The sequence below is a fragment of the Saimiri boliviensis genome, chromosome 9, assembly GCF_048565385.1.
Source record: "Saimiri boliviensis isolate mSaiBol1 chromosome 9, mSaiBol1.pri, whole genome shotgun sequence".
In the NCBI taxonomy this organism is placed as follows: domain Eukaryota; kingdom Metazoa; phylum Chordata; class Mammalia; order Primates; family Cebidae; genus Saimiri; species Saimiri boliviensis.
Genome location: NC_133457.1, coordinates 55,685,069 through 55,705,600, shown reverse-complemented (window position 1 = coordinate 55,705,600; position 20,532 = coordinate 55,685,069). Strand labels below are relative to the sequence as shown.

The following is a 20,532-nucleotide window of genomic DNA, read 5'->3' as shown; positions in this document are numbered from 1 at the left end:
TGCCTAGAGCCAACGAAACAAAACAAAACAAACAAACAAACAAACAAAAAACCTTTGCCATTATCTTGTACATATCAAGGGTTTTTTTTCCCCTTTCACAGCATAACACAATGGTTTCTATTTTTAAATATACAATTAAACATATATTTTAAAGAAATATTACTACAGTATATACATCATTATGTAAGTCATTAAAATGTATTCAAATACAATATTAACTGAAACTATTCCTTGGCCAAAAGTAAGGGTGTTTAATTTTTAAAATTTTAGACTTAGCCAAATTACTTTCTAATGATCATAATATCTCAAATTTACACTAGCACTGTATAAGTAGTCATTCTCCCGGGATATCACCAGTAGTGCATTCAGACTTAAAAATATTTGCCAGAAAATTAAGCTCCTTTATCAGCACCCATGGCCATTCAGTGCCATTTCTCTATACATCTGCCATATGATTCTTCTTTTGCACATATGATTCTTCCTGCTAAGGATAGTCCTTTCCCCCTTTTCTTTGTGAAATTTTTATCATGACAGCAAAACTTGATCTCCTTAGTCAGGGCTTTCCTCAAATCCCTGGCAAAGCCAGATACTGTCTTGTGTGTCCTTCCAACATTCTCTTCATATCTCCATATAGAATGGAGAGAATGTCACCCAATATTTGCACAATTTCCTTCCAAAAGCCTGTAAATCCTATGGCTACAGGAATATATATCTATATACATGCATATCTACACACACACACACACACACACACACACATATATATAATTATTTTTTGAGATGGAGTCTCACTCTGTTGCCAGGCTGAAGTGCAGTGGCATGATCTCGGTTCACTGCAACCTCCGCCTCCCGGGTTCAAGCGATTCCAACTGACATACAGTAAACTACATGGCAGCCTATCAGCATCGAATATTTATTTACTTATTAAAATCAATCAGTTAATTTGTTAACTTAAAAAGCAATTTATTCATTAGTATGCTTTTTAGGAAAGGAGAGTATCCTTTATGAATATTTAACTTACCTGGTACAAAATGAGAACTGTATTCGGGAGGGGCATCAGGCCTTGGATCTGGTGGTTTTGTTTGATTTTCCATTTCACCTGCAGGCTGTTCAGGGGCTGTGGGTACTACACCTTCGGGGAAAGAGAAGGGACATGACTTAACAGAGAAAACAATAATAAGATGACAAAATATATCCATATTTTTCTTATTGTTATGCATCAAGCAATATAATCAACTGGAAATGTACTTGTAAGATTGCTAATAAAAAGAATTCATCATATATTAGACACCATCTATTAATAAATTTTATGAATTTTCAAACTGAATATAGATTTTTAAATAGAACTAAACAATTATATTATGCCTGTGATCAAAGCAGAGCTTTTATACTAGTGGTTCAACTACCCCAATGCTCTTACCTACAAAGTAAATTCCTTGCATAATGGCAAAAGTTATTTTTCCCATTCCCAAATACAGGGAATACAGGCATTTAAAGAGTGAAGCTGATTTTTTTCCTAATTCTTTTTGAAAAGTGCTGTCTTAAAAAATTCAAAACATAACACCATAAAGACATAATGGCTTTATAAACAGTGGTGTCACACACAACTCAATTAGCAATAGTTTAGTCTACATCTCCAGTGACTCACATTTTCACTGTATTCTTTTTAAAAGCAATCTAGGTCACAGGAGTGGCTGCAAGGGAGGTAGTAAAGTCATTTTCACAATGTTGCACCTTGTCTTATTGAGATTAGAGAAATTTCTCTCTGGGCTTACTACAAAATAAGTTCTGAATTTCCTAAACAACTGGTTGACTTTTATCTCCTAGCAAACAAAAATCCCATAAATGTGGTTCTCTCTTTATGTAAGTCACTAGAAAATACAAGGCTTACTTTCATTCTCCTCTACCAAGGCAGGATGTTGCCACAGGCTCTTTGCAGAACTGCTTTCCTGCTCTTGCTTTTTATATTACCTAATTTTCCCCACAAACTTCAAAGATTATTCAGTAGATACGTGCCCCACTGTAAGATCCTTTTTAATCCTTTTTGACAATAATAGGAATGTCTGTATGCATAATAAATATATATATGCATATATATACACACACATACACATTTTCCAATGTTAAACAAAAAAAATCCAAAACAAAATAAAGTCCCCCTTTAAAGAAAGGGGGCTTTAAGGAAAATAATCATATAATTGTTTGAAAATAAAGCGTATTTAAATTTATTCACAAAAACTTACCCGACATTTTGTAGAATTCCAATTAATCTGAAAAATAAAAAATGTTAATGTCTTTAAAATATATACATAATAAATAGTATTACTACTCAGTGACACAGGTAAGGATTTCTGTAATTTTACTCAGTCTCCAGTTACCTTACGTTCATCCCTTCATTAATTCAACAAATACTTAATGAGTACCTATTACGTACAAGGCATTATTACAGATGTTGAAAGTACACCAAACATAAAGCAGACAGACACTCTACTGCCCACTGTGCGGCAGTTTATATTGTAGTAGGACAAGATTTAAAAAACATGTCAACAAACTAGTTTAGATAGTACAGTTATGAGGAAAACAATAAAACAGTCTTAAGAGAAACATGGATGATTAGTTCTGGGCGAGTCAGGGAAAGCCTGTCTCAGGAAGTGGCCTTTGAGCTGTTTGAACTATGAAAAATAAACATCACACTACAATTGTGGGAAGAGAGTTCTAGGAAGATAGGAAATTAGTGCAAAGGGTCAGAGATGGCAGTGAGCTTGGGATATTGAAGGGAGAAAAAGGGAAGTGGTTAGGAGTGACTGGGCCACAGTGAGTGAAGGGAACTAAGGTAAGACATGGAGACAGAGAGGTCTGATCTCATCGGAAGGCCATGGCAAGGTCTTTGGCATTTCTGGTATTTGGAACTGGGAAGTCTAGAGGATTTTGTCAATGGAGTGATCAAATCTGACTGACACCATACAGTGAGAGCAAGAGTAGAAGCAGGGAGCAGCGAGGCATGACAACAGCAATCCAGGTGAGAGTGACGCCAGCTTAGACAGGGAGGTGACACTGTGGAGAGAGGAGTGGTAAGAGGCATGACATGGTTTGGAAGCAGGGCCTCCAGGAGCTGCTGATGGAGTAAGATAAAGAGAGGAATGGAGGAGGGTTCTGAGTTTTAGCCCAAGGTAACTGAGTTGGTGGTGATGCTATTAACACAACTCGAGAGGAGGACAGTGGGGGAATAGTGGGGATGGAGGAGGGTAAGAATTGAAAGTTTAGACTGGAGCATGTGATGTTTAAGACTAGGCCAGAAGAAGATAAGATAAACATTTAAATTTAAAATATGTATGGAAACATTATGAGAATAACTCAGAGATGGAGACTAGAAATTGAGATGAGATTTGAAACAAGGAATGAAGGTGAAGGTAAAATTTTCTGAATTTAATCAAGCAAAAAAAAAGGCTATTATAAGAGAAGGGAATTTCAATATATCTGAATTTCTGAGCTCTGAGTAATGACAAATAAGAAGAAGAACATCAACAAAGGCTATAATTGACTGAATGTTTATCAAGTATTAGGCAAAGGGCCCAATGCTTTTCATATGAAACAACTCTCTAATGTATAAATAGCCAGCCCTGCTAAAGGCAAATACTTCTAAATCCTAAGTCTATGTACTTTTCAATATGTGATAATGTTTATAAGAATGCAGTCATTTGTGTTGTTCAAGTGGAGTAAAAAAGTATCAAGTTACAGTAGATCAAAGAAGCAGTGGAACACCATGACTGAGTAATCAAATGGGCACTGAGCTGACTCAATGAAAATTGCCATGGTATGAGTCAGTATGCAGTTTCCCAGCTGAAATGATTGTCTTGCCAATATGGGCTAAAGTTCAACCAGTCTTGGACCATCTCCACTCACTTCTGGAGCTGGCGTTTGTTGTACAGTGCCTTATGTGTCTCGAAGGTTAATATATAAAATATTTATTTTAAAAATATGTATGTTTAATACATATTATATAAAAATATTTTCAATATATTTAATATGCTTTTACATTTCTATTTTAAATTATATTTATATCTAAAATATAAATGTAAATATATTTATATATGTATAAATATATAATACAGGTATAAAGACTTATTTTTACATTTATATTTAAATATACTATATTATAGATATTATTTTATATATTTTTACATTTATATTTAAAATATAAATATTTTATATATTTTAGATATAAAATAAAACAAGTATTTTAAATATAAATGTAAAAATATGACAAAAATATATTTTAAACAGAAAATCTTTAAAAATATTTTAAATATAAATATAAAAATATATGATATAAAATAATATACATACTATAGTAACATAGAATAATTATATTTTATATATATATATATATATACATACACACACACACACACACACACACACACACACATATATAGTGGAACATACCAAAAAGTTAGACCCAATTCTGGGCCAGCCAAAGGAGTTCAAGAAGTTAGTCGTATTCCTTAATGATGGCAATCCCTGTTGTTGAGGAAAATGACTACAGCTTTCTAGAACTTTAGACACTCCTAGGTATGTATCTGCAAGTGACTCTTGCACATGTACACAGAATATACACAAGAATATTCTTGATAACACTATTCATATCAAAAGGAACAAAAACTTGCCTAATATCCATCAATGGTAGACTGAATAAATAAATTCTAGTACATTCACATAATACAATAGTACACTGTAATAAAAACAAATTACAGCTGTGCCCATTGACAGAGATGAACCTCAAAATTACAACATAACTGAAAAAGCAAAGCATTGAAGAATACATATAGTATGATTCCATGTAAGAATGTTTAGTAGCAGGAATTCTAAACCAAACACTTTTTCTGATAAATATATGGAGGAAAACTTTTAAAAAATGCTAGGGAATTAAAAACACAAAATTTCAGAAAAGGGTTAAATATAAAGAAGTGATGAGGGGCAGCTGTTTAGCAGTGGCCCACAAGGAGCTCTAAGTTCCCGCCAATGTTAAAGTCCTATTAGGGTGATAAGAACATGGCTAATGTCTTGTTATTGGTTTCTAAAGGGTATGTACATGTTTTATATGCATATTTACATGTATGGCATTATTTCACAATAAACGAGAACCATTTGACAGTTATACGTTGAGTGTGACCTTCTTCTAACTAATGGTCTGTTGTTACTTTCTATGTTAAGTCTGGGGATTGCAAACTATCAAGGAGCCACAGAGAAACTAATTACAACAGATTATTAAATGCCTTAGTGAAAAGAGGCCAAATGATTTTATCTATCTATCTGTCCACCTATCATCTATCTATAGTGGCAAACTTTTAACAATTGCTGAATCTCAGTGAAGAAATACATTTCAATATTATTTTTTAAATATTTATTTCAAAATAAAACTTTGAAAAATACAGAATTCTGGACTCCAAACCAGAAGTAGCACCTCTGGGGTCCAGTTCTGGAAATCTTTACTTTTAACACAGTCCCAGGTGATCCTTATGATCAGGCAGGTCTGAGACTAATTCAATGTAAAGAAAAATAATAGTTCTCAACCATGCCAGGCATTATTAAGAGTTCAAATCTAATTCAAGTAATTGAATAATAACTTGAAAAAAATAAATTAGTAAAATTTTAGAAATTTATAAAGTATTACAAAGCAACAAATCTCGATGAGTTTAAATAAAAGAAAAATACCTACATATTGCCTCACAAGTTTCAGATACTCAAAAAGTCTGTTTACCTTCCATCTCCTTTGAGCTGCTAGTATTTTTTCTTCTCACCACCCTATATTCGATTCCCTTTCTTACACAATTTTATAATACAGTTTTAGCAAAGATATTGTAGAAGCAGGATGATTTCGAACTGGTAGAAGCATGAAAGTTGTTTACCTAATCCTCCTTTAATATTCAGTGCGTCACTTTATATTTCTCTATCATTTAACAACAACAAAAAGTGCCTTACCTTGAAAAAACTGATTTTTGGCTTTATATCTGACAGAAACCAGATTGGAAAAATGAGCTACGTCTCCACAACCGGTTGGTATTATAATGTCTGGAAAGCTGTTAATTGCAGAGGCCTTGGCATTTTTGGGGCATGGGCTAGACAGGACAAGCTTGGTGAGATTGAGGTTTGCTGCTTTGCAAGGCAGCCCTGATAAATTGCATCCTACAGCAAGAGTGCTGTATTTTATTATATGCTATTATATGCGTATCACTTGCTGCACTCAAACAAGCGCAGCTGTGTTACATGTATGCTCACTTTTCAATTTCACCAATGTAAACAGTAACAAACTCACAGAACTCAATAAAATCACAAGTTCTAGAACCCATACCGGGGATATTTGAAAATTCAATCACAAAACTCAAAAGGAGGATTAGCTCTTTACATTAGGGAATTTATTGGAAGCTGTCCTGGCCTCTCGACAAGGGAGGCTCTGGGCAAGTGAGAATCTCTAGGCACAAGGCTTGGACACTGCATATGCATTCCAAAACTCTGGGTCCTGTCTGTCTCCAGGGTCTTTAACCCTGAGAGCAGAGAAAAGAAAGCAGGCCAATGAACAATTTCTTCTGGTTTTTAGCAGGGACAACAAAAATAGTTCATTCCTGCAAAGACCTACACCAGCTATTGTGATATCCCTTTTGCATTTCTTGTATAACTGTTAGGAGATTATATTCTTTGTTCATCTTAATCTTCCCTTAAGAATACCTGGAGAAAAGGAGATTTGTGTGGCTATTAAATATTGTATGCTGGCACACTTTAGACAGTATGGACAGTAGTCCAGAGTGTGGGTTCAAATTTCAGGTCTTTCTCTGATCGCTGTGTAATCTTGAGTTGACTGATCTGTTCTTAGGTTATCCTGTTTATCTTGGGGATGATGACGGTTAGACAAACCTTACACAAATATTGTGAAGACTAAAACAAATACATCTGTATAGCACTTAAAACACTGTCTGACATATAAAAAAAATCCTCACTAAACTTGGATTATTACTATTTCACTAGTAAGACATACTAACTGATGAAGAGACCAATAATAAATGTGTGTGTTTAACTGTGGAATTAAAAAAAAAAAAAAAAAAGCTGTCTGCCAGTGAGCCACTCAGCATGTATTACTGAGGATCCACACGAAAGATTTTACTCTGGGTTCTGAGCTGACACCACTAATTCCCATCTTCTACAACCAGTAAGGTTCCAGCAAATGAGATTTCATGAGCACTGTTTGTAATGAATTTCAAAGTGGAAGGAGTGGGGAGAAAAAAATTGGAGACATTGCCAAAGGGCTTTTCTCTATTTGTAGCTCAATCAAAGACAAATGAGTTAGGGTACACCTTAAGTGGCTATAAAATTTGCTTTCAGGTCAGGATAGTGACATTAATTACATTATTCAGATGATGGATTTATCTTATAAACTTTAAAAAGATCAGCAAATTAAGATATTAGTGACATATTCCAAAAAGTAAAAGAATATAGTGTTCATTACATCAACATATAAATATTGAGGTGTTTTTTATAATTTTGTACTATGAAAACTGATTGTTTGTCTATATTAGTATAGTACCTCATGGTATAAGATGCAACTGAGCTAACATGTGTAAGTGATTAGAAGAAATAAAACATTTTATGTGTAAGAAAACCTTTATGAAACTAAATAAAAATATAAATACTCTTTAAATGTTTAAATTTTATAATCCCCTTAATATGTCACAAGTATCTAGGTTGGGTGAATATAAGCGCTAATAGGTCTAAGAAAATGTATACACCCCACTTTAAAAAGAGGTATCTACTAGACATTACTAAATATCTGATGCATCATTTTCATATTTAAAAAGAGGTTCCTGCTAGACATTGCTCAATGTCTGGTACATTATTTTCTTCTATCTTCATAGAAAATGACAGAAATTCAATTTTAGTCATTATATATAACTTAGTATTGTATAAAAGAGAATTATTTTGGCCTTTGTCCTGGATTTTGGGAAAGCAACTTCTAAACTCTTAGAATTTGCAAGTAACAGTAGTGGGCCCTCAGACCGTACCTGAGTTTTACTAAGGTGGTAACAGAATAGGGGGACCGATCATGCCAGAAAAAAATCAGTGTGACTAGAGAATTGGAGCTTTGAGCAGTGTCATATTTGCCTGACCTCCAGGGAGCTGGGGGGCTGGAGATTGAGTGCAACCATGAAGCCAGTAATTCAAGTAATCATGCCAATGTCATGAAATCCCAATAAAAAATCTGACTCTAGTTAGCTTCCTGGTAAACACATCAATGTGCTGTGAGTGTGATAAATCCTAACCCACAGAGAGAAGGCATGAAAGCTTTGTGTTCACGACCCTCCTAGGACTCACCCCATGGATCTCCTCAACTGACTGGTCCTGATTTTTGTCTTTTATAATAAAACTTTAATCATCAGTAGAGCACTTTCTTGAGTTCTGTGAGCCATTCTAGAATATGATCATACTTGAGGGGTTGATGAGAACACCTGAATTTGTAGCTAGTTGGTGGCCTGGAGATCCCCAAACTTGCCTGAAGTGAAGGCAGTCTTGTGAGAAAGTAGGCCCCTAAGCCTGTGGAGTTACAAACTCTGGGTGTTTAGAGTCAGACTGAGTTGCAATAGTGTACTTACATTGCTAAAAAAGTAATAATAATAGTAATTGTGTAACGGTTACAATGGTGCACACACATACATACATATTTCTGATTACAAAAGTAGTATGTTTTCATTTTTAGAAAATCAAGAAATAAAGTCTAAAAATGTGAAATATCCTTAGTTCAACTTTCTCAAAATAACTATTCTTAAAATTTTGGTGGATTTCCTGTGTGTGTGTGTGTGTGTGTGTGTGCGTGCACAGGCAGGTTTGTGGTTTTTATGTGTATATATGCAGGGATAATAAAAATTCTTAAAAACATATTGTGAACTGACCACTGTTTAAATGTAAGGTACCAATAATTGTTTAATCAAACCATTTCATTTTTGTTATTTTTGTTTTTTTGGTATTATGATTAATGCTGTAAAATATACCTTTATATAAATGATTCAGCATATCTCTGTCTATTCTCTTATTTAAAAAATCATTTCACTAGGATTCATGTTCTATAGGTGATTTTTTTTTTTTACAATGTAGGGAACATTTTGACAAATTATTTTCTTTTTAGCAAGTCTCAGTTTAAACCCAAATCACATGTGAGTGACAGCCTTAGTGCCATTAAATTCCTGTAAACTGCCAACTTGATAAATGAACACTGTCTTTTGTATTATCATGCCATTAAATATAATTCTTAGTTCCTTAAATATTAAAAATGCTAAAAATGTGTGTCTTGGAAGTAAAAGTTTAATTTCTATGGTGGCTTAATAGATTTTAAAGAATCACTAATGTAAAAGTATTATAGAAGAGGAGGTTCTGAGGACTGTATGTAAGGACATTTTACTTAAAGATTTAAAAGGATTTCCCACTCTTCCCTCTGTAAATTAGTCTTTAAATGCCTATTACTAATCAGAACATATAAAACTTCTATTCATTTATTCCAATACAACAACATAAAGACAAATGGAAATTTAATGAATCCCTAGGCAAACAGCCCCCATAATTGCAGGTTTAAAAGCATGTTGTCTGTGGATTCTAGACTGAATATTAAAATAGCTAGGCTACTACCCTTCTAAAAGAGAGAATATCAAAATTAACACACATGCTTTAGTGCAGCCTCTGTGAAATCACTGCTAAACAACAAGCTTATTCAAACCAAATTTGTCAAGGATATCCATAAATATGGCCTCTGACCCATCCCAAATCTTACATATTTAGAATATAACTAGATTTATGCAGTAAAGCACTAGACTTACGTGTTCTTTTACTTATCTTTAAAAAACATTTCTTAGTATAAAAAAGGCTGAGATTATTATTTTTTTGGCTAATAAATCAGAATCTCATTCCATTACTGATCCCCTTCTATCTTTAAATCGTAGTTAACAAAAAACATTAAAAACCAGTTTCATAGACAGTTTCAAAATATGTATCCATTTAATTTATTTAAAAATAAAGGCATTACAACAGAGGTAGAAACTGAGGCACAGGGAATTCAAATGAAGGCCTTTCCAAGGTCACAGCTAGTGAGATCTACCACCAGGATCTGACCCAGCAATCTACTTTCCAGAAGGCCACAGTATGTGGCTACTTCATGAGGCATGCCTTCTTCTTATTCACTACAGCTCCCTGTCTTTTGTCCATACCAGAACTCTTCCATGTTTATCCTTGAGGTAGGATGGAGTGGAAAAACAGACTAGAAAAGTAAATACAATTTAATGAGTCACTTTTTTCTGTCTTTGTAAAATGGCTGTTCTAGTGATAAGTCTGGTAGAATCAAAAAAGCAGAAATGACTAGTTAAAATATGCTTTTATTTGAGTACAGCATTCATTTCACAACTGGGGGGCTGCTGGTCTTTGAGATGTTTTTCAGTAATGGTGAAGCATTTGTATCAATCCATCTAGTGCAGCTCAGCAGAATTTTTGTGGATTTCAAATAACTAATTCATATGTGACCTTACCATAGATAATAAAAAAGCTAGCTGTAAATTTTAAACTGAGGCAGTTTATGTATTTTAGTAAATATAGTGAGATAGGTGAAGAGATCTTTTCACAAAGATTTCTAAAGCAACATTTCTCATCAGACAAACATAATTCATCCAAAAGATGCTTTTTGTTGGCATTTTCCACACATTCCTCCCTGGAAAGTAACCCAAGGGGAGATAGTATTTATGAAAGGGAGTGTTGGGGTCTTTGCCATCCTACTATGGCCCGACAAAGTTGCTGGACCAAAAAGGAAATACTATTGCCTCTTTCTTGCTTGGAGGTGTTGCTGTGTAACAGAGAGAGTGAGGAGGAGTAGAGGAGGGACAGTGGAGAGGAAGCCTCCTAGTAAGGACACTGAGAGAGGGAAAGAAAGAGAGGGATGGGAGAAAGAAAATTAGCAGCAACAAAAGAGTAAACAGCTTTAAAGAAGTTAGAACCTCAAAGAGAATTAAATTTGAAAGACGCTTCAGCTAGAAGATAAGCTCCATGAGGGAAGACATTTTAAGCATGTTTTTGTGGTACAGTACTTTGTTATTATTTTTCCTTTTTTAATGTTTATTTTAGGTTCAGGGTGAACAAATGCAGGTTTGTTACATGGGTAAATTATATGTCAGTGGGGTTTGGTGTGCAAATGGCTTCATCACCCAGGTAATGAGCACAGTAACTGACAGTAGTTTTTCAACCCTTACCTTCCTCCCACCGTCTGCCCTCAAGAAGGCATCAGTGTCTATTGTTCCCTTCATTGTATCCATGTGTACTCTATGTTTAGCTCCCACTTATAAGGAGAACATACAGTATTTGGTTTTTTGTTCTTGTGTTAATTCCCTTAGGATGATGGCCTCTAGCTGCACCCATGTTGCTACCTAGGACATGACTCCATTCTTTTTATGGTTGCATAGTATTCCATAGAGTGTATGTACCATATGTTCTTTACCCAGTCCATCATTGATGGACAACTAGGTTGATTCCACATTGTTGCTATTGTCCTGAAATGAATACAGAAGTGTATGTATCTTTTTGGTTGAACAATTTATATTCCTTTGCGTATGTACCCAGTAATGGGACTGCAGAGTCAAATGGTAGTTCTGTTTTCAGTTCTATTAGAATCTCTAAACTGCTTTCCATAGTGGATGAACTAATTGACATTCCCACCAGCAGTGCATAAGCATTCCTTTTTCCCTGTAATTTCACCGACATCTATTATTTTTGACTTTTTAATAATAGCCATTCTGACTAGTATGAGATAGCACATCATATTGTGGTTTTCATTTGGATTTCTCTGATGATTACTGATGTTGAAAATGTTTTTTATGCTTGTTGACCACATTTATGTCTTCTTTTGAGAAACGTCTGTTCATGACTTTTGCCCATTTTTTAATGGAGTTGTTTTTCACTTGTTGATTTGTTTAAATTCCTTATAGATTCTAGATATTTGACCTTTGTCACATGCACAGTTTGTGAATATTTTCTCCTATTCTGTATGTTGTCTATTTACTCTGTTGATAGTTTCTTTCACTCTCCAGAAGCTTTTTAGTTTAATTAGGTCCCACTTGTCTATTTTTGGTTTGGTTGCAATTGCTTTTGGAGACTTTATCACAAAATATTTTCCAAGGCCTATCTCCAGAATGGATGTCCAAGGTTTTCTTCTAGGACATTTTATAATTTTAAGTCTTACATTTAAGTCTTTAATCCACCTTGAGTTGATTTTTGTATATGATGAAAGAAAGGGGTCCAGTTTCAATCATCTGCATTTGGCTAGCCATTATCCCTGCATCTTTTTTTTTTTAAATTGCATTTTAGGTTTTGGGGTACATGTGAAGAACATGCAAGATTGTTGCATAGGTACACACATGGCAGTGTGGTTTGCTGCCTTCCGTCCCCTCACCTGTATCTGTCATTTCTCCCCATGCTATCTCTTCCCACCTCCCCACCCCCCGCCCCTCCCCCATTTCCCCCCAACGGACCCCAGTGTGTATCCCTGCATCTTTTATTGAGTTCTTTCCCCATTGCTTGGTATTGTTGACTTTGTTAAAAATAAGATGGTTTTAAGTGTGCAACTTTATTTCTGTTCTATTGTTCTATGTGTTTTTGTATTACTACCAACTTGTTTTGGTTACTGTGGCTTTGTAACATAGTTTGAAGTCAGAGAGTGTGATGCTTCTGGTTTTCTTCTTTTTCTTTAGGATTGCTTTGGCTATTTGGGCTCTTTTTGTTCCACATAAATTTTAGAACTGTTTCTTCCAAATTCTGTGAAATATGACATTGGTAGTTTGATAGGAATACGATTGAATTGAATCTGTAAGTGGACAGATTGAAACTGTAAGTGGACAGATTGAATCTGTAAACAATCTACATTGCTTTGGGCAGCAGAGCCATTTTAATGATAATGGCTCTTCCTATCCATGGGCATGGAATGTTCTTCTATGTGTTTGTGTTATCTCTGATTTCTTTCAGCAATGTTTTGTAATTCTCATTGTAGAGATCTTTCACCTCCCTGGTTAGCTGTATTCCTAGACATTTTGTTCTATTTGTAGCTATTGTGAATGGTATTGTATTCTTGATTGGTTCTTGATTTGGCCATTACTGGTGTATGGAAATGCCACTGATTGTTTTACATAGATTTTGTATCCTGAAACTTTACACAAGTTGTTTATCAGTTCTAGGAGCCTTTGGCAGAGACTATGGGAGTTTCTCTATAGGTACAGAGTTACATTATCTGTGAAGATAGTTTGACTTCCTCTCCTCTAATTTGGAGTACACAGAGCCATGTCTGCATATGGTAGGTACTCAATTAATATTGCCTAATGAGGTTTTTTTACTGCATAAAAGCCTGTGCTACATCCTTTAAGAAAATCTACATTACAAGCTTGAATTACGCTTCCACATCTCTGGACATACTGTTGACTTCCCATATTTGACTGTCTATAGATTCTGGATGATGTACTGCAAGATTGATGAAGTTTACAGGCATCAATTTCTTTAACAAAAACAAGGTTGTATATTTTTAAGTTTATTTAAAAGCTTTTTCATAATTAATTTACATAATAAACAGTTCCTTTTCAATTTGCGTATTTTGACACTTTGCATTCATCTATATTATTTCATTGTTCTGCTCATAATATATATTATAAAATATAATTCTCTCAGCCACATACTATCTTGGGAACCCTGCTTTGTAGAAATAACTGAATATGTTAAACTATTTATAACACTAAACCACAGTACTAGAAAAGGTAAGTAAAACAGTCATATTTCAAAATTTTTGAACAGATAACTGTTGTTACATTTCAATTTAAAACTAAATTGAATGAGGCCCAACAGTAAGTGAGAAGTCTTTTAAATGAAAATTTCTAATATTTTTTTAGAGACATTTAAAAGCATTTTTTTAGAGCAGCAGCTGGCTATACAGATGTAAAGAATTACCAACTGGGCCGGGCGCGGTGGCTCAAGCCTGTAATCCCAGCACTTTGGGAGGCCGAGGCGGGTGGATCACGAAGTCAAGAGATCGAGACCATCCTGGTCAACATGGTGAAACCCCGTCTCTACTAAAAATACAAAAATTAGCTGGGCATGGTGGCGCGTGCCTGTAATCCCAGCTACTCAGGAGGCTGAGGCAGGAGAATTGCCTGAACCCAGGAGGCGGAGGTTGCGGTGAGCCGAGATCGCGCCATTGCACTCCAGCCTGGGCAACAAGAGCGAAACTCCGTCTCAAAAAAAAAAAAAAAAAAAAAAAAAAAAAAAAAAAAAAAAAAAAAGAATTACCAACTGATTAAGACTCCAAATGAGCTGCTATATTTTACACTTTCAGTTTCTTTAAGTTTTAGATATTAATTATTAAACATCTATGATGTGTCAGAAACTTCATATATGTTGACAGAGGTGAATATTATTGTTTTCATTATACAGGTCAGGAAACAGAAGCCCACAGAGTTTAAGTAACTTGTTCAAGGTTATAGCTCTATAACCTGGGAAACGATAGTTCAAAAACACCAGCATCAGAGGCCAAGTTAGTATTCTACAAAACAAACCCTACTGAAAGTTACCTTCTGTATACTTGCTGCCTTCTCCTTCACACCCCATCACCCTCATGTTGCTTTCAAACCATCCAGCATACCTCACCACTATACTTTATAATGGTTAAGTAGGCTGTTCTTCTGAGTTCTCTTTCCAATTCCATTTGGTAAGGGTTTTGAAATATATTTATCGTTTCAAGAGAAATTACCCATGAACTAAAAAAACCAAAAAACAAAATAGGTCATATGTTTCAGTTATGTATAAGATGCAGTAAACAGACACCAACCTGTCTCTCCCACTAAATACAATTAATTAACCTAAAGAGAATGAATGAAGAGCTATTTGAAGACTGTGAAAATTAAAAAGTAGCAAGAACATGGGAGAGAAGGCCAGAAAAAATACAATCAAACCAGAGCAAGTTTTACATTTTTCTCTGTTATCCCTGGTCCAATACTGGTTCAAGGCATCCTGAAACATAGTAGTAGACATCAGATGCAGAGACAGTTCCAGGAGAAGCCCTCTAGGAGAAGAAATACTCATTCCCCTGCTCAAACCTGTTCTAGATCCTGGAAGTCTGATGGTAAACAAAGCAGTAATTGTATCAGAGAAGGCCCATAGGTGTGGAAAACACTAAAGGAGATAAATCTTCCTCTTGACACAAGGAGGAGCTGTGGCCCAAAATGAATGAGGTGCACCCTGTTGCCTTTTTTCTCTGCTTTCCTGTGACTTGGCCTTAAACGCAAGTGAATTTGGGGGATGCACAGAGATGATAAGGGTAAATAAAACCTCATTTTTTTTCTGGCAGGAAAACAAAATAGGAGAGACTCAGAAGATTGGTAAGTAGCAAGGAGATCATGGAGAAGATGCAGCTTCGGATTGTCCCTATAAAGTTGTTTATGAAATCCTCAGCTAATCCAGGAGTAATGAATGCATGGATCTGATCTTAAGTGTCAGATCCTAACAAAGACTTTAGAACTGAAATAAAAGAAAACTGCTCGGGTCTCAGATTGGCCATAGGTTGTGCACACACACAAGACATCTACATATCATGGCAAAGACTTTAAATGATAAACTAACTGACGTTGAAATCATAACACATAAAAGGCTAGCCAGAACTTTTGGCCTCAATCCAAGTGGATCAGCTGCCTGCCAAAACACTAAGAAAATCAATTAGCTCCAAAGCATTTCTGTAAGGCTCAGAATCTCATAAAACAATATGCAAAATGACAATAATATAAAATTATAGCACAAAAGGAACCTCCACTAATGTGGAAAATCAAAAGATGATGATATGGTTCAGATATGTGTCCCCACCCAAATATCATGTTGAAATGTCATCCTCAATGCTGGAGGTTGGGCCTGATGGGAGGTGACTGGGTCAGGGGGTGGTTTCTAATGCTTTAGCCCCATCTCCCTAGTGCTGTTCTTAACAAGAGTTCTCATGAGATCTGGTTGTTTAAAACTGTGTGGCACATCTCCCATCTCTCTTTCCCTCCTACTCCAGCCATATGAAGTGCTATCTCCCAATTTGCCTACTGCCATGATTGTAAGTTTCTTGAGGCCTCCCCAGAAGCCAAGCAGATTGCCAGCATCACACTTCCTGTACAGCTTGTGGAACTGTGAGTCAATTAAACCTCTTTTCTTTGTAAATTATCCAGGCTCATGCATTTTTTTACAGTAGTGCAAGAATGGACTAATACAGAAAATGGGTACCAAGGAGTGGGGCATTGCTATAAAGATACCTGAAAAAGTATAAGCAGCTTTGGAACTGGGTAACAAGCAAATGCTAGAATAGCTTGGAGGGCTCAAAAAAAGACAGGAAAATGAGGGGGAAATGGAAACTTCCTAGACAATTGTTAAATTGTTGTGACCAAATTGCTGATGTTGATATGGACAATAAGGTCCAGGCTGATGCAGTCTCAGGGGGAAATGACAGATTTCTTATTGGTAACTAGAGCAAAGATACTTCTGTTCCTTAACAAAGGAATTCACTTTATTGTATCCCTGCCTTAGAGATCTGTGGGACTTTGAACTTGAGAATGATTATTTCAGGTATCTGGCAGAATAAATTTCTAAGCAGCAAAACATCAGGATGTGAGCTGGCTCTTTTAACAGCCTATGCTCATATGTGCGAGCAAAGAAATAAATGATCTAAAACTGGAACTTGTATTTAAGAGGGAAGCAGAGCACAAAAGTTTGGAAAATTTGCAGCCCAGACATGTGGTAGAAAAGAAAAATCCATTTTCAGGGGAGGAATTCAAGCAGGCTTGATAAATTTGCATAACTAAAAGGAAGGAAATTGCTACTAGCCAACACAATGGGAAACATGTTTGAAGGCATTTCAGAGACTTTTGAGGCAGTCCCTCCCATCATAGGACTGGAGGCTTAGAAGCAAAGAATGGTTTGCTGGGCCAGGCGCAGGGCCCTGCCATGCTGCACAACCTTAAGAAACTATTCCCTGCATTCCAGTTGTGTTTAAATCCTGGGTTCCAGTGAATCTCCCACATCAGCCCCCAGGATAGCTGTGACTACAGGCAAATGCCACTGTGCCCAGCTAAGTAAGTCCATTAAACCTCTTTCTTTTGTAAACTGCCCCATCTTGGGTATGTCTTTATTAGCAGTGTGAAAATGGACTAATACAGACTCAATTACGTGCTATCTAAAAGAAACTAACTTCAAATGTAATGATAAAGTAGAAAAAGATGAAAGAGAAGAGGATGAAAGAAAAAGGAATAGAAAGATACACTATGTAGACACTAATACAAAGAAAGTTAGAATGTAAAACATACAGAAAACAAGTAGCAAAACATCTGACATAAATCTTACCTTATCAGTAATTACCTTAAATGTAAATAGATTAACCAATCCAATCAAAAGGTAGAATACTGGCAGAATGGATTGAAAAAGGAAAGAGAAAACATGACACAATTTATAGAGACAAACAGGTTGAATAGAGACATGTACTTTGCATTAACCAAAGAAGAGCTGCAGTGGCTATATTAATCTCATACAATAAAACTTTAAGACAAAAACTAATACTGAAGACTAAGAAGAATATTTCATAAAGAGAAGAGAAAATTAATCCATCAGAAAGATATAACAACTATACCTTTATGTGCACATCACAATAAAGTCCCAAAATACACAATCAAACACTGATGAAATTGAAGGGAAATATGCATAATGAACCAATTAGATCTTTAACTATCTATGTAACACTGCAACCAATAATAGCAGAATACATTATTTTCAAGTACACATGAAACATTCTCCAAGATAGAAGATTCATTAGGCTATGAAACGAGCCTCAGAAAATTTTTAAAAATTGAAATCATATAAAATATTCTCTGAATACCATGGAAAAATTAAATTATAAATCAACAATAAGAAGTTGAGGAAATTCAAAATATATGGATATTAAACAACAGTCTCTTAAATAAGCAATGGGTTGGCAAAAAATTCACAAGAAAATTTTGAATATGTTTTGAGATCAATGGGGACAATGAAAAGAAAAAAGGCAACAAACTTACGGGCTACAGCCAAATAAATGTTTTGAGGCAAATTTATAGCTGTAAATAAAAATAATTTTAAAGAAGAAAGCTCTTGGCTGGGTGTGGTGACTCAGACCTACAATCCCAGTGCTTTCAGAGGCCAAAGTGGGTAGATTGCCTGAGGTCAGGTGTAATAAGGACAACCTGGACAACATGGTGAAACACCATCTCTACTAAAAATACAAAGAAATTAGCTGGGCATGGTGGTAGGTGCCTGTAATCCTAGCTACTCAGGAGGCTGAGGCAGGGGAATTGCTTGAAACAGGGAGATGCAGGTTACAGTTTAATTATGGTTAATAGGGTTAACCATATCCTCTAGTAATTTCATTTCTAGGTATATACCTTAGAGAAATAAAAATAAATGCCTTCACAAAAACATGTTCATAACAGCATTACACATATTACCCAACAAGTAGAAACAACTCAAATATCCATCAACTGATGAATTGATCAATTTTTAAATATCCCAGCTGGGTGCAGTGGCTCACGCCTGTAATCCCAGCCCTTTGGGAGGCCGAGGCGGGCAGATCACCTAAGGTTGGGAGTTCAAGACCAGACTGACCAATATGGAAAAACCTCATCTTTACTAAAAACATAAAATTAGCCTGGCGTGGTTGTACATGCCTACAATCCCAGCTACTTGGGAGGCTGAGGCAGGAAGAATCTCTTGAACTCAGGAAGCAGAGGTTGCAGTGAGCAGAGATCATGCCATTGCACTCTAGCCTGGGCAACAAGAGCAAAAGTCCATCTTAAAATAAAAATACATATATACATATCCCTACAATGGAATATGGTTCAGTCATACAAAGTAATTCAGTACTAATTACATGCTACATCCTGCATGAACCTTGAAAACATTACACTACTAGAAATAAGTCAATCACAAATAAAAACCAAATAGTACATGATTCTACTGATGTAAACTATCCAGAATAGGCAAGTTTTTAAAGGCATAAAATAGATTTGTGATTTCAAGAAGATGGGAAATGACTGCTATCAGACATATGTTTATTTTTGGAATTATGAAAATATTCTAACATTAGATTGTGGTGATAGCTGCACAACTCTGAATATGCTAAAAATCAATGACTGTATACTTTGCGTGAATTTTATGGTATGTGAATTATACCTCAATAAAGTCATTAAAAGAGTAAAAGAAAGATGGAGTGGTTATATAATCTCACAAGTAGATTTCAGAGCAAAGAAGTAGATTTCACAGCAAAGAAAGGCTATCACTTAAAAGAGCCAATTTATTAAAAGATACAGCAATCATAAATGTGACTGATCCCAACAATTATAAATATGACTGATTCTAACAATGGAGCTTCAAAATACATGAAGCAAAAACTAGCAAAATTTGAAAAAAATAAAGACAAATCCACACTTACAGTTGAGGACTTTGATACTACATTCCTAGTAATGTATAAGAACAAGCAGAGGGAAAATCAGCGATGATACTGGCACAACTAGGCAGCATCATCAACGACCACCGACATTTTTAGGACATCCCGCCCAACAACATTAGAATAAACATACTTTTCAACATACAGAACATTCACCCAGTCTATATTGAAATCTTAAAATATTACAAAAAATTAAAATCATACAGCTTGTTCTCTGACCATAATATGAGCTAGGAATTACTAACTGCAAGACAACAGGAAATTCTCTAACCACATAAAAATAAAACAACACATTTCTATGTAATCTAAATCCTAAAATGATAAATTAGGCCTAATGCTGCCTCTGTAAGTAGCAGACTACAACCTGATTTGAGAGTGTATTCTTGTAACAAGCAGCTGAGTCTCTGCCAATGACAGTAGCGGAGTTTCAGCCAATCACAGGCTGTTAACTAATCAGACCACGTCCATTGAAGGCAAATGCCTAATCACACCACGACCAACTAAAGCAAACACTAGGCTGGATCCAATCAAATGATTTATGTACATCACTTCTTTCCTTTATGAATACTGCCTGCCCAAGTTTCCAGGTGGAGCTCCTTGAAACTATTCTGGTTCTGAGTGTTTCTTGATTCATGAATCATTTTTTGCTCAAACTCTGCTTAATTTAATTTGTCTAAAGTTTTTCTCTTAACAGTTTCACATGAGACGTCAGATCTTGAAGTAAACCTCCAGTGATCCCAGGAGCACTGAGTGACCAAGTTAAGGTACCCACCATGCCCATTGTGCCCACTGCTCTTTCGTGGCAACTGGGGTCATGGGTAAGATTTTCTGAAACTGAGCTTCATGAACTTGAGATTTGAGCTCTCTGAGTCTGAGCATTTTTTATCTACAATGGGTTTCAAAGTTGTGACAAAAATAGGACTGGGCCCAGTAGGGAGGCCTCAGGTATCAAACTGGGTCAGACAGAAACTAGACTTAGT

At 35.5% G+C, this 20,532-nt stretch overlaps 1 protein-coding gene across 7 annotated transcripts in view; it reads right to left on the bottom strand.

Annotated features, from left to right (window-relative positions):
• PLSCR4 (phospholipid scramblase 4) overlaps positions 1-20,532 on the bottom strand; it is a 110,265-nt gene that overhangs the window by 43,516 nt on the left and 46,217 nt on the right. For 4 of the 7 annotated variants that reach the window (XM_074405913.1, XM_074405911.1, XM_074405912.1 and 1 more), the window contains exons 2-3: positions 2,244-2,270; positions 1,022-1,132 (exon numbers count right to left, since the gene is read on the bottom strand). In XM_074405913.1, the coding sequence (XP_074262014.1) occupies positions 1,022-1,132; positions 2,244-2,250 (118 nt within the window). In that variant the 5' untranslated portion in view covers positions 2,251-2,270. Of the gene's footprint in view, positions 1-1,021; positions 1,133-2,243; positions 2,271-2,434; positions 3,333-4,446; positions 12,465-20,532 lie in introns of those variants that run through there. The other 3 variants (XM_074405914.1, XM_074405915.1, XM_074405916.1) reach the window with 3 other exon arrangements.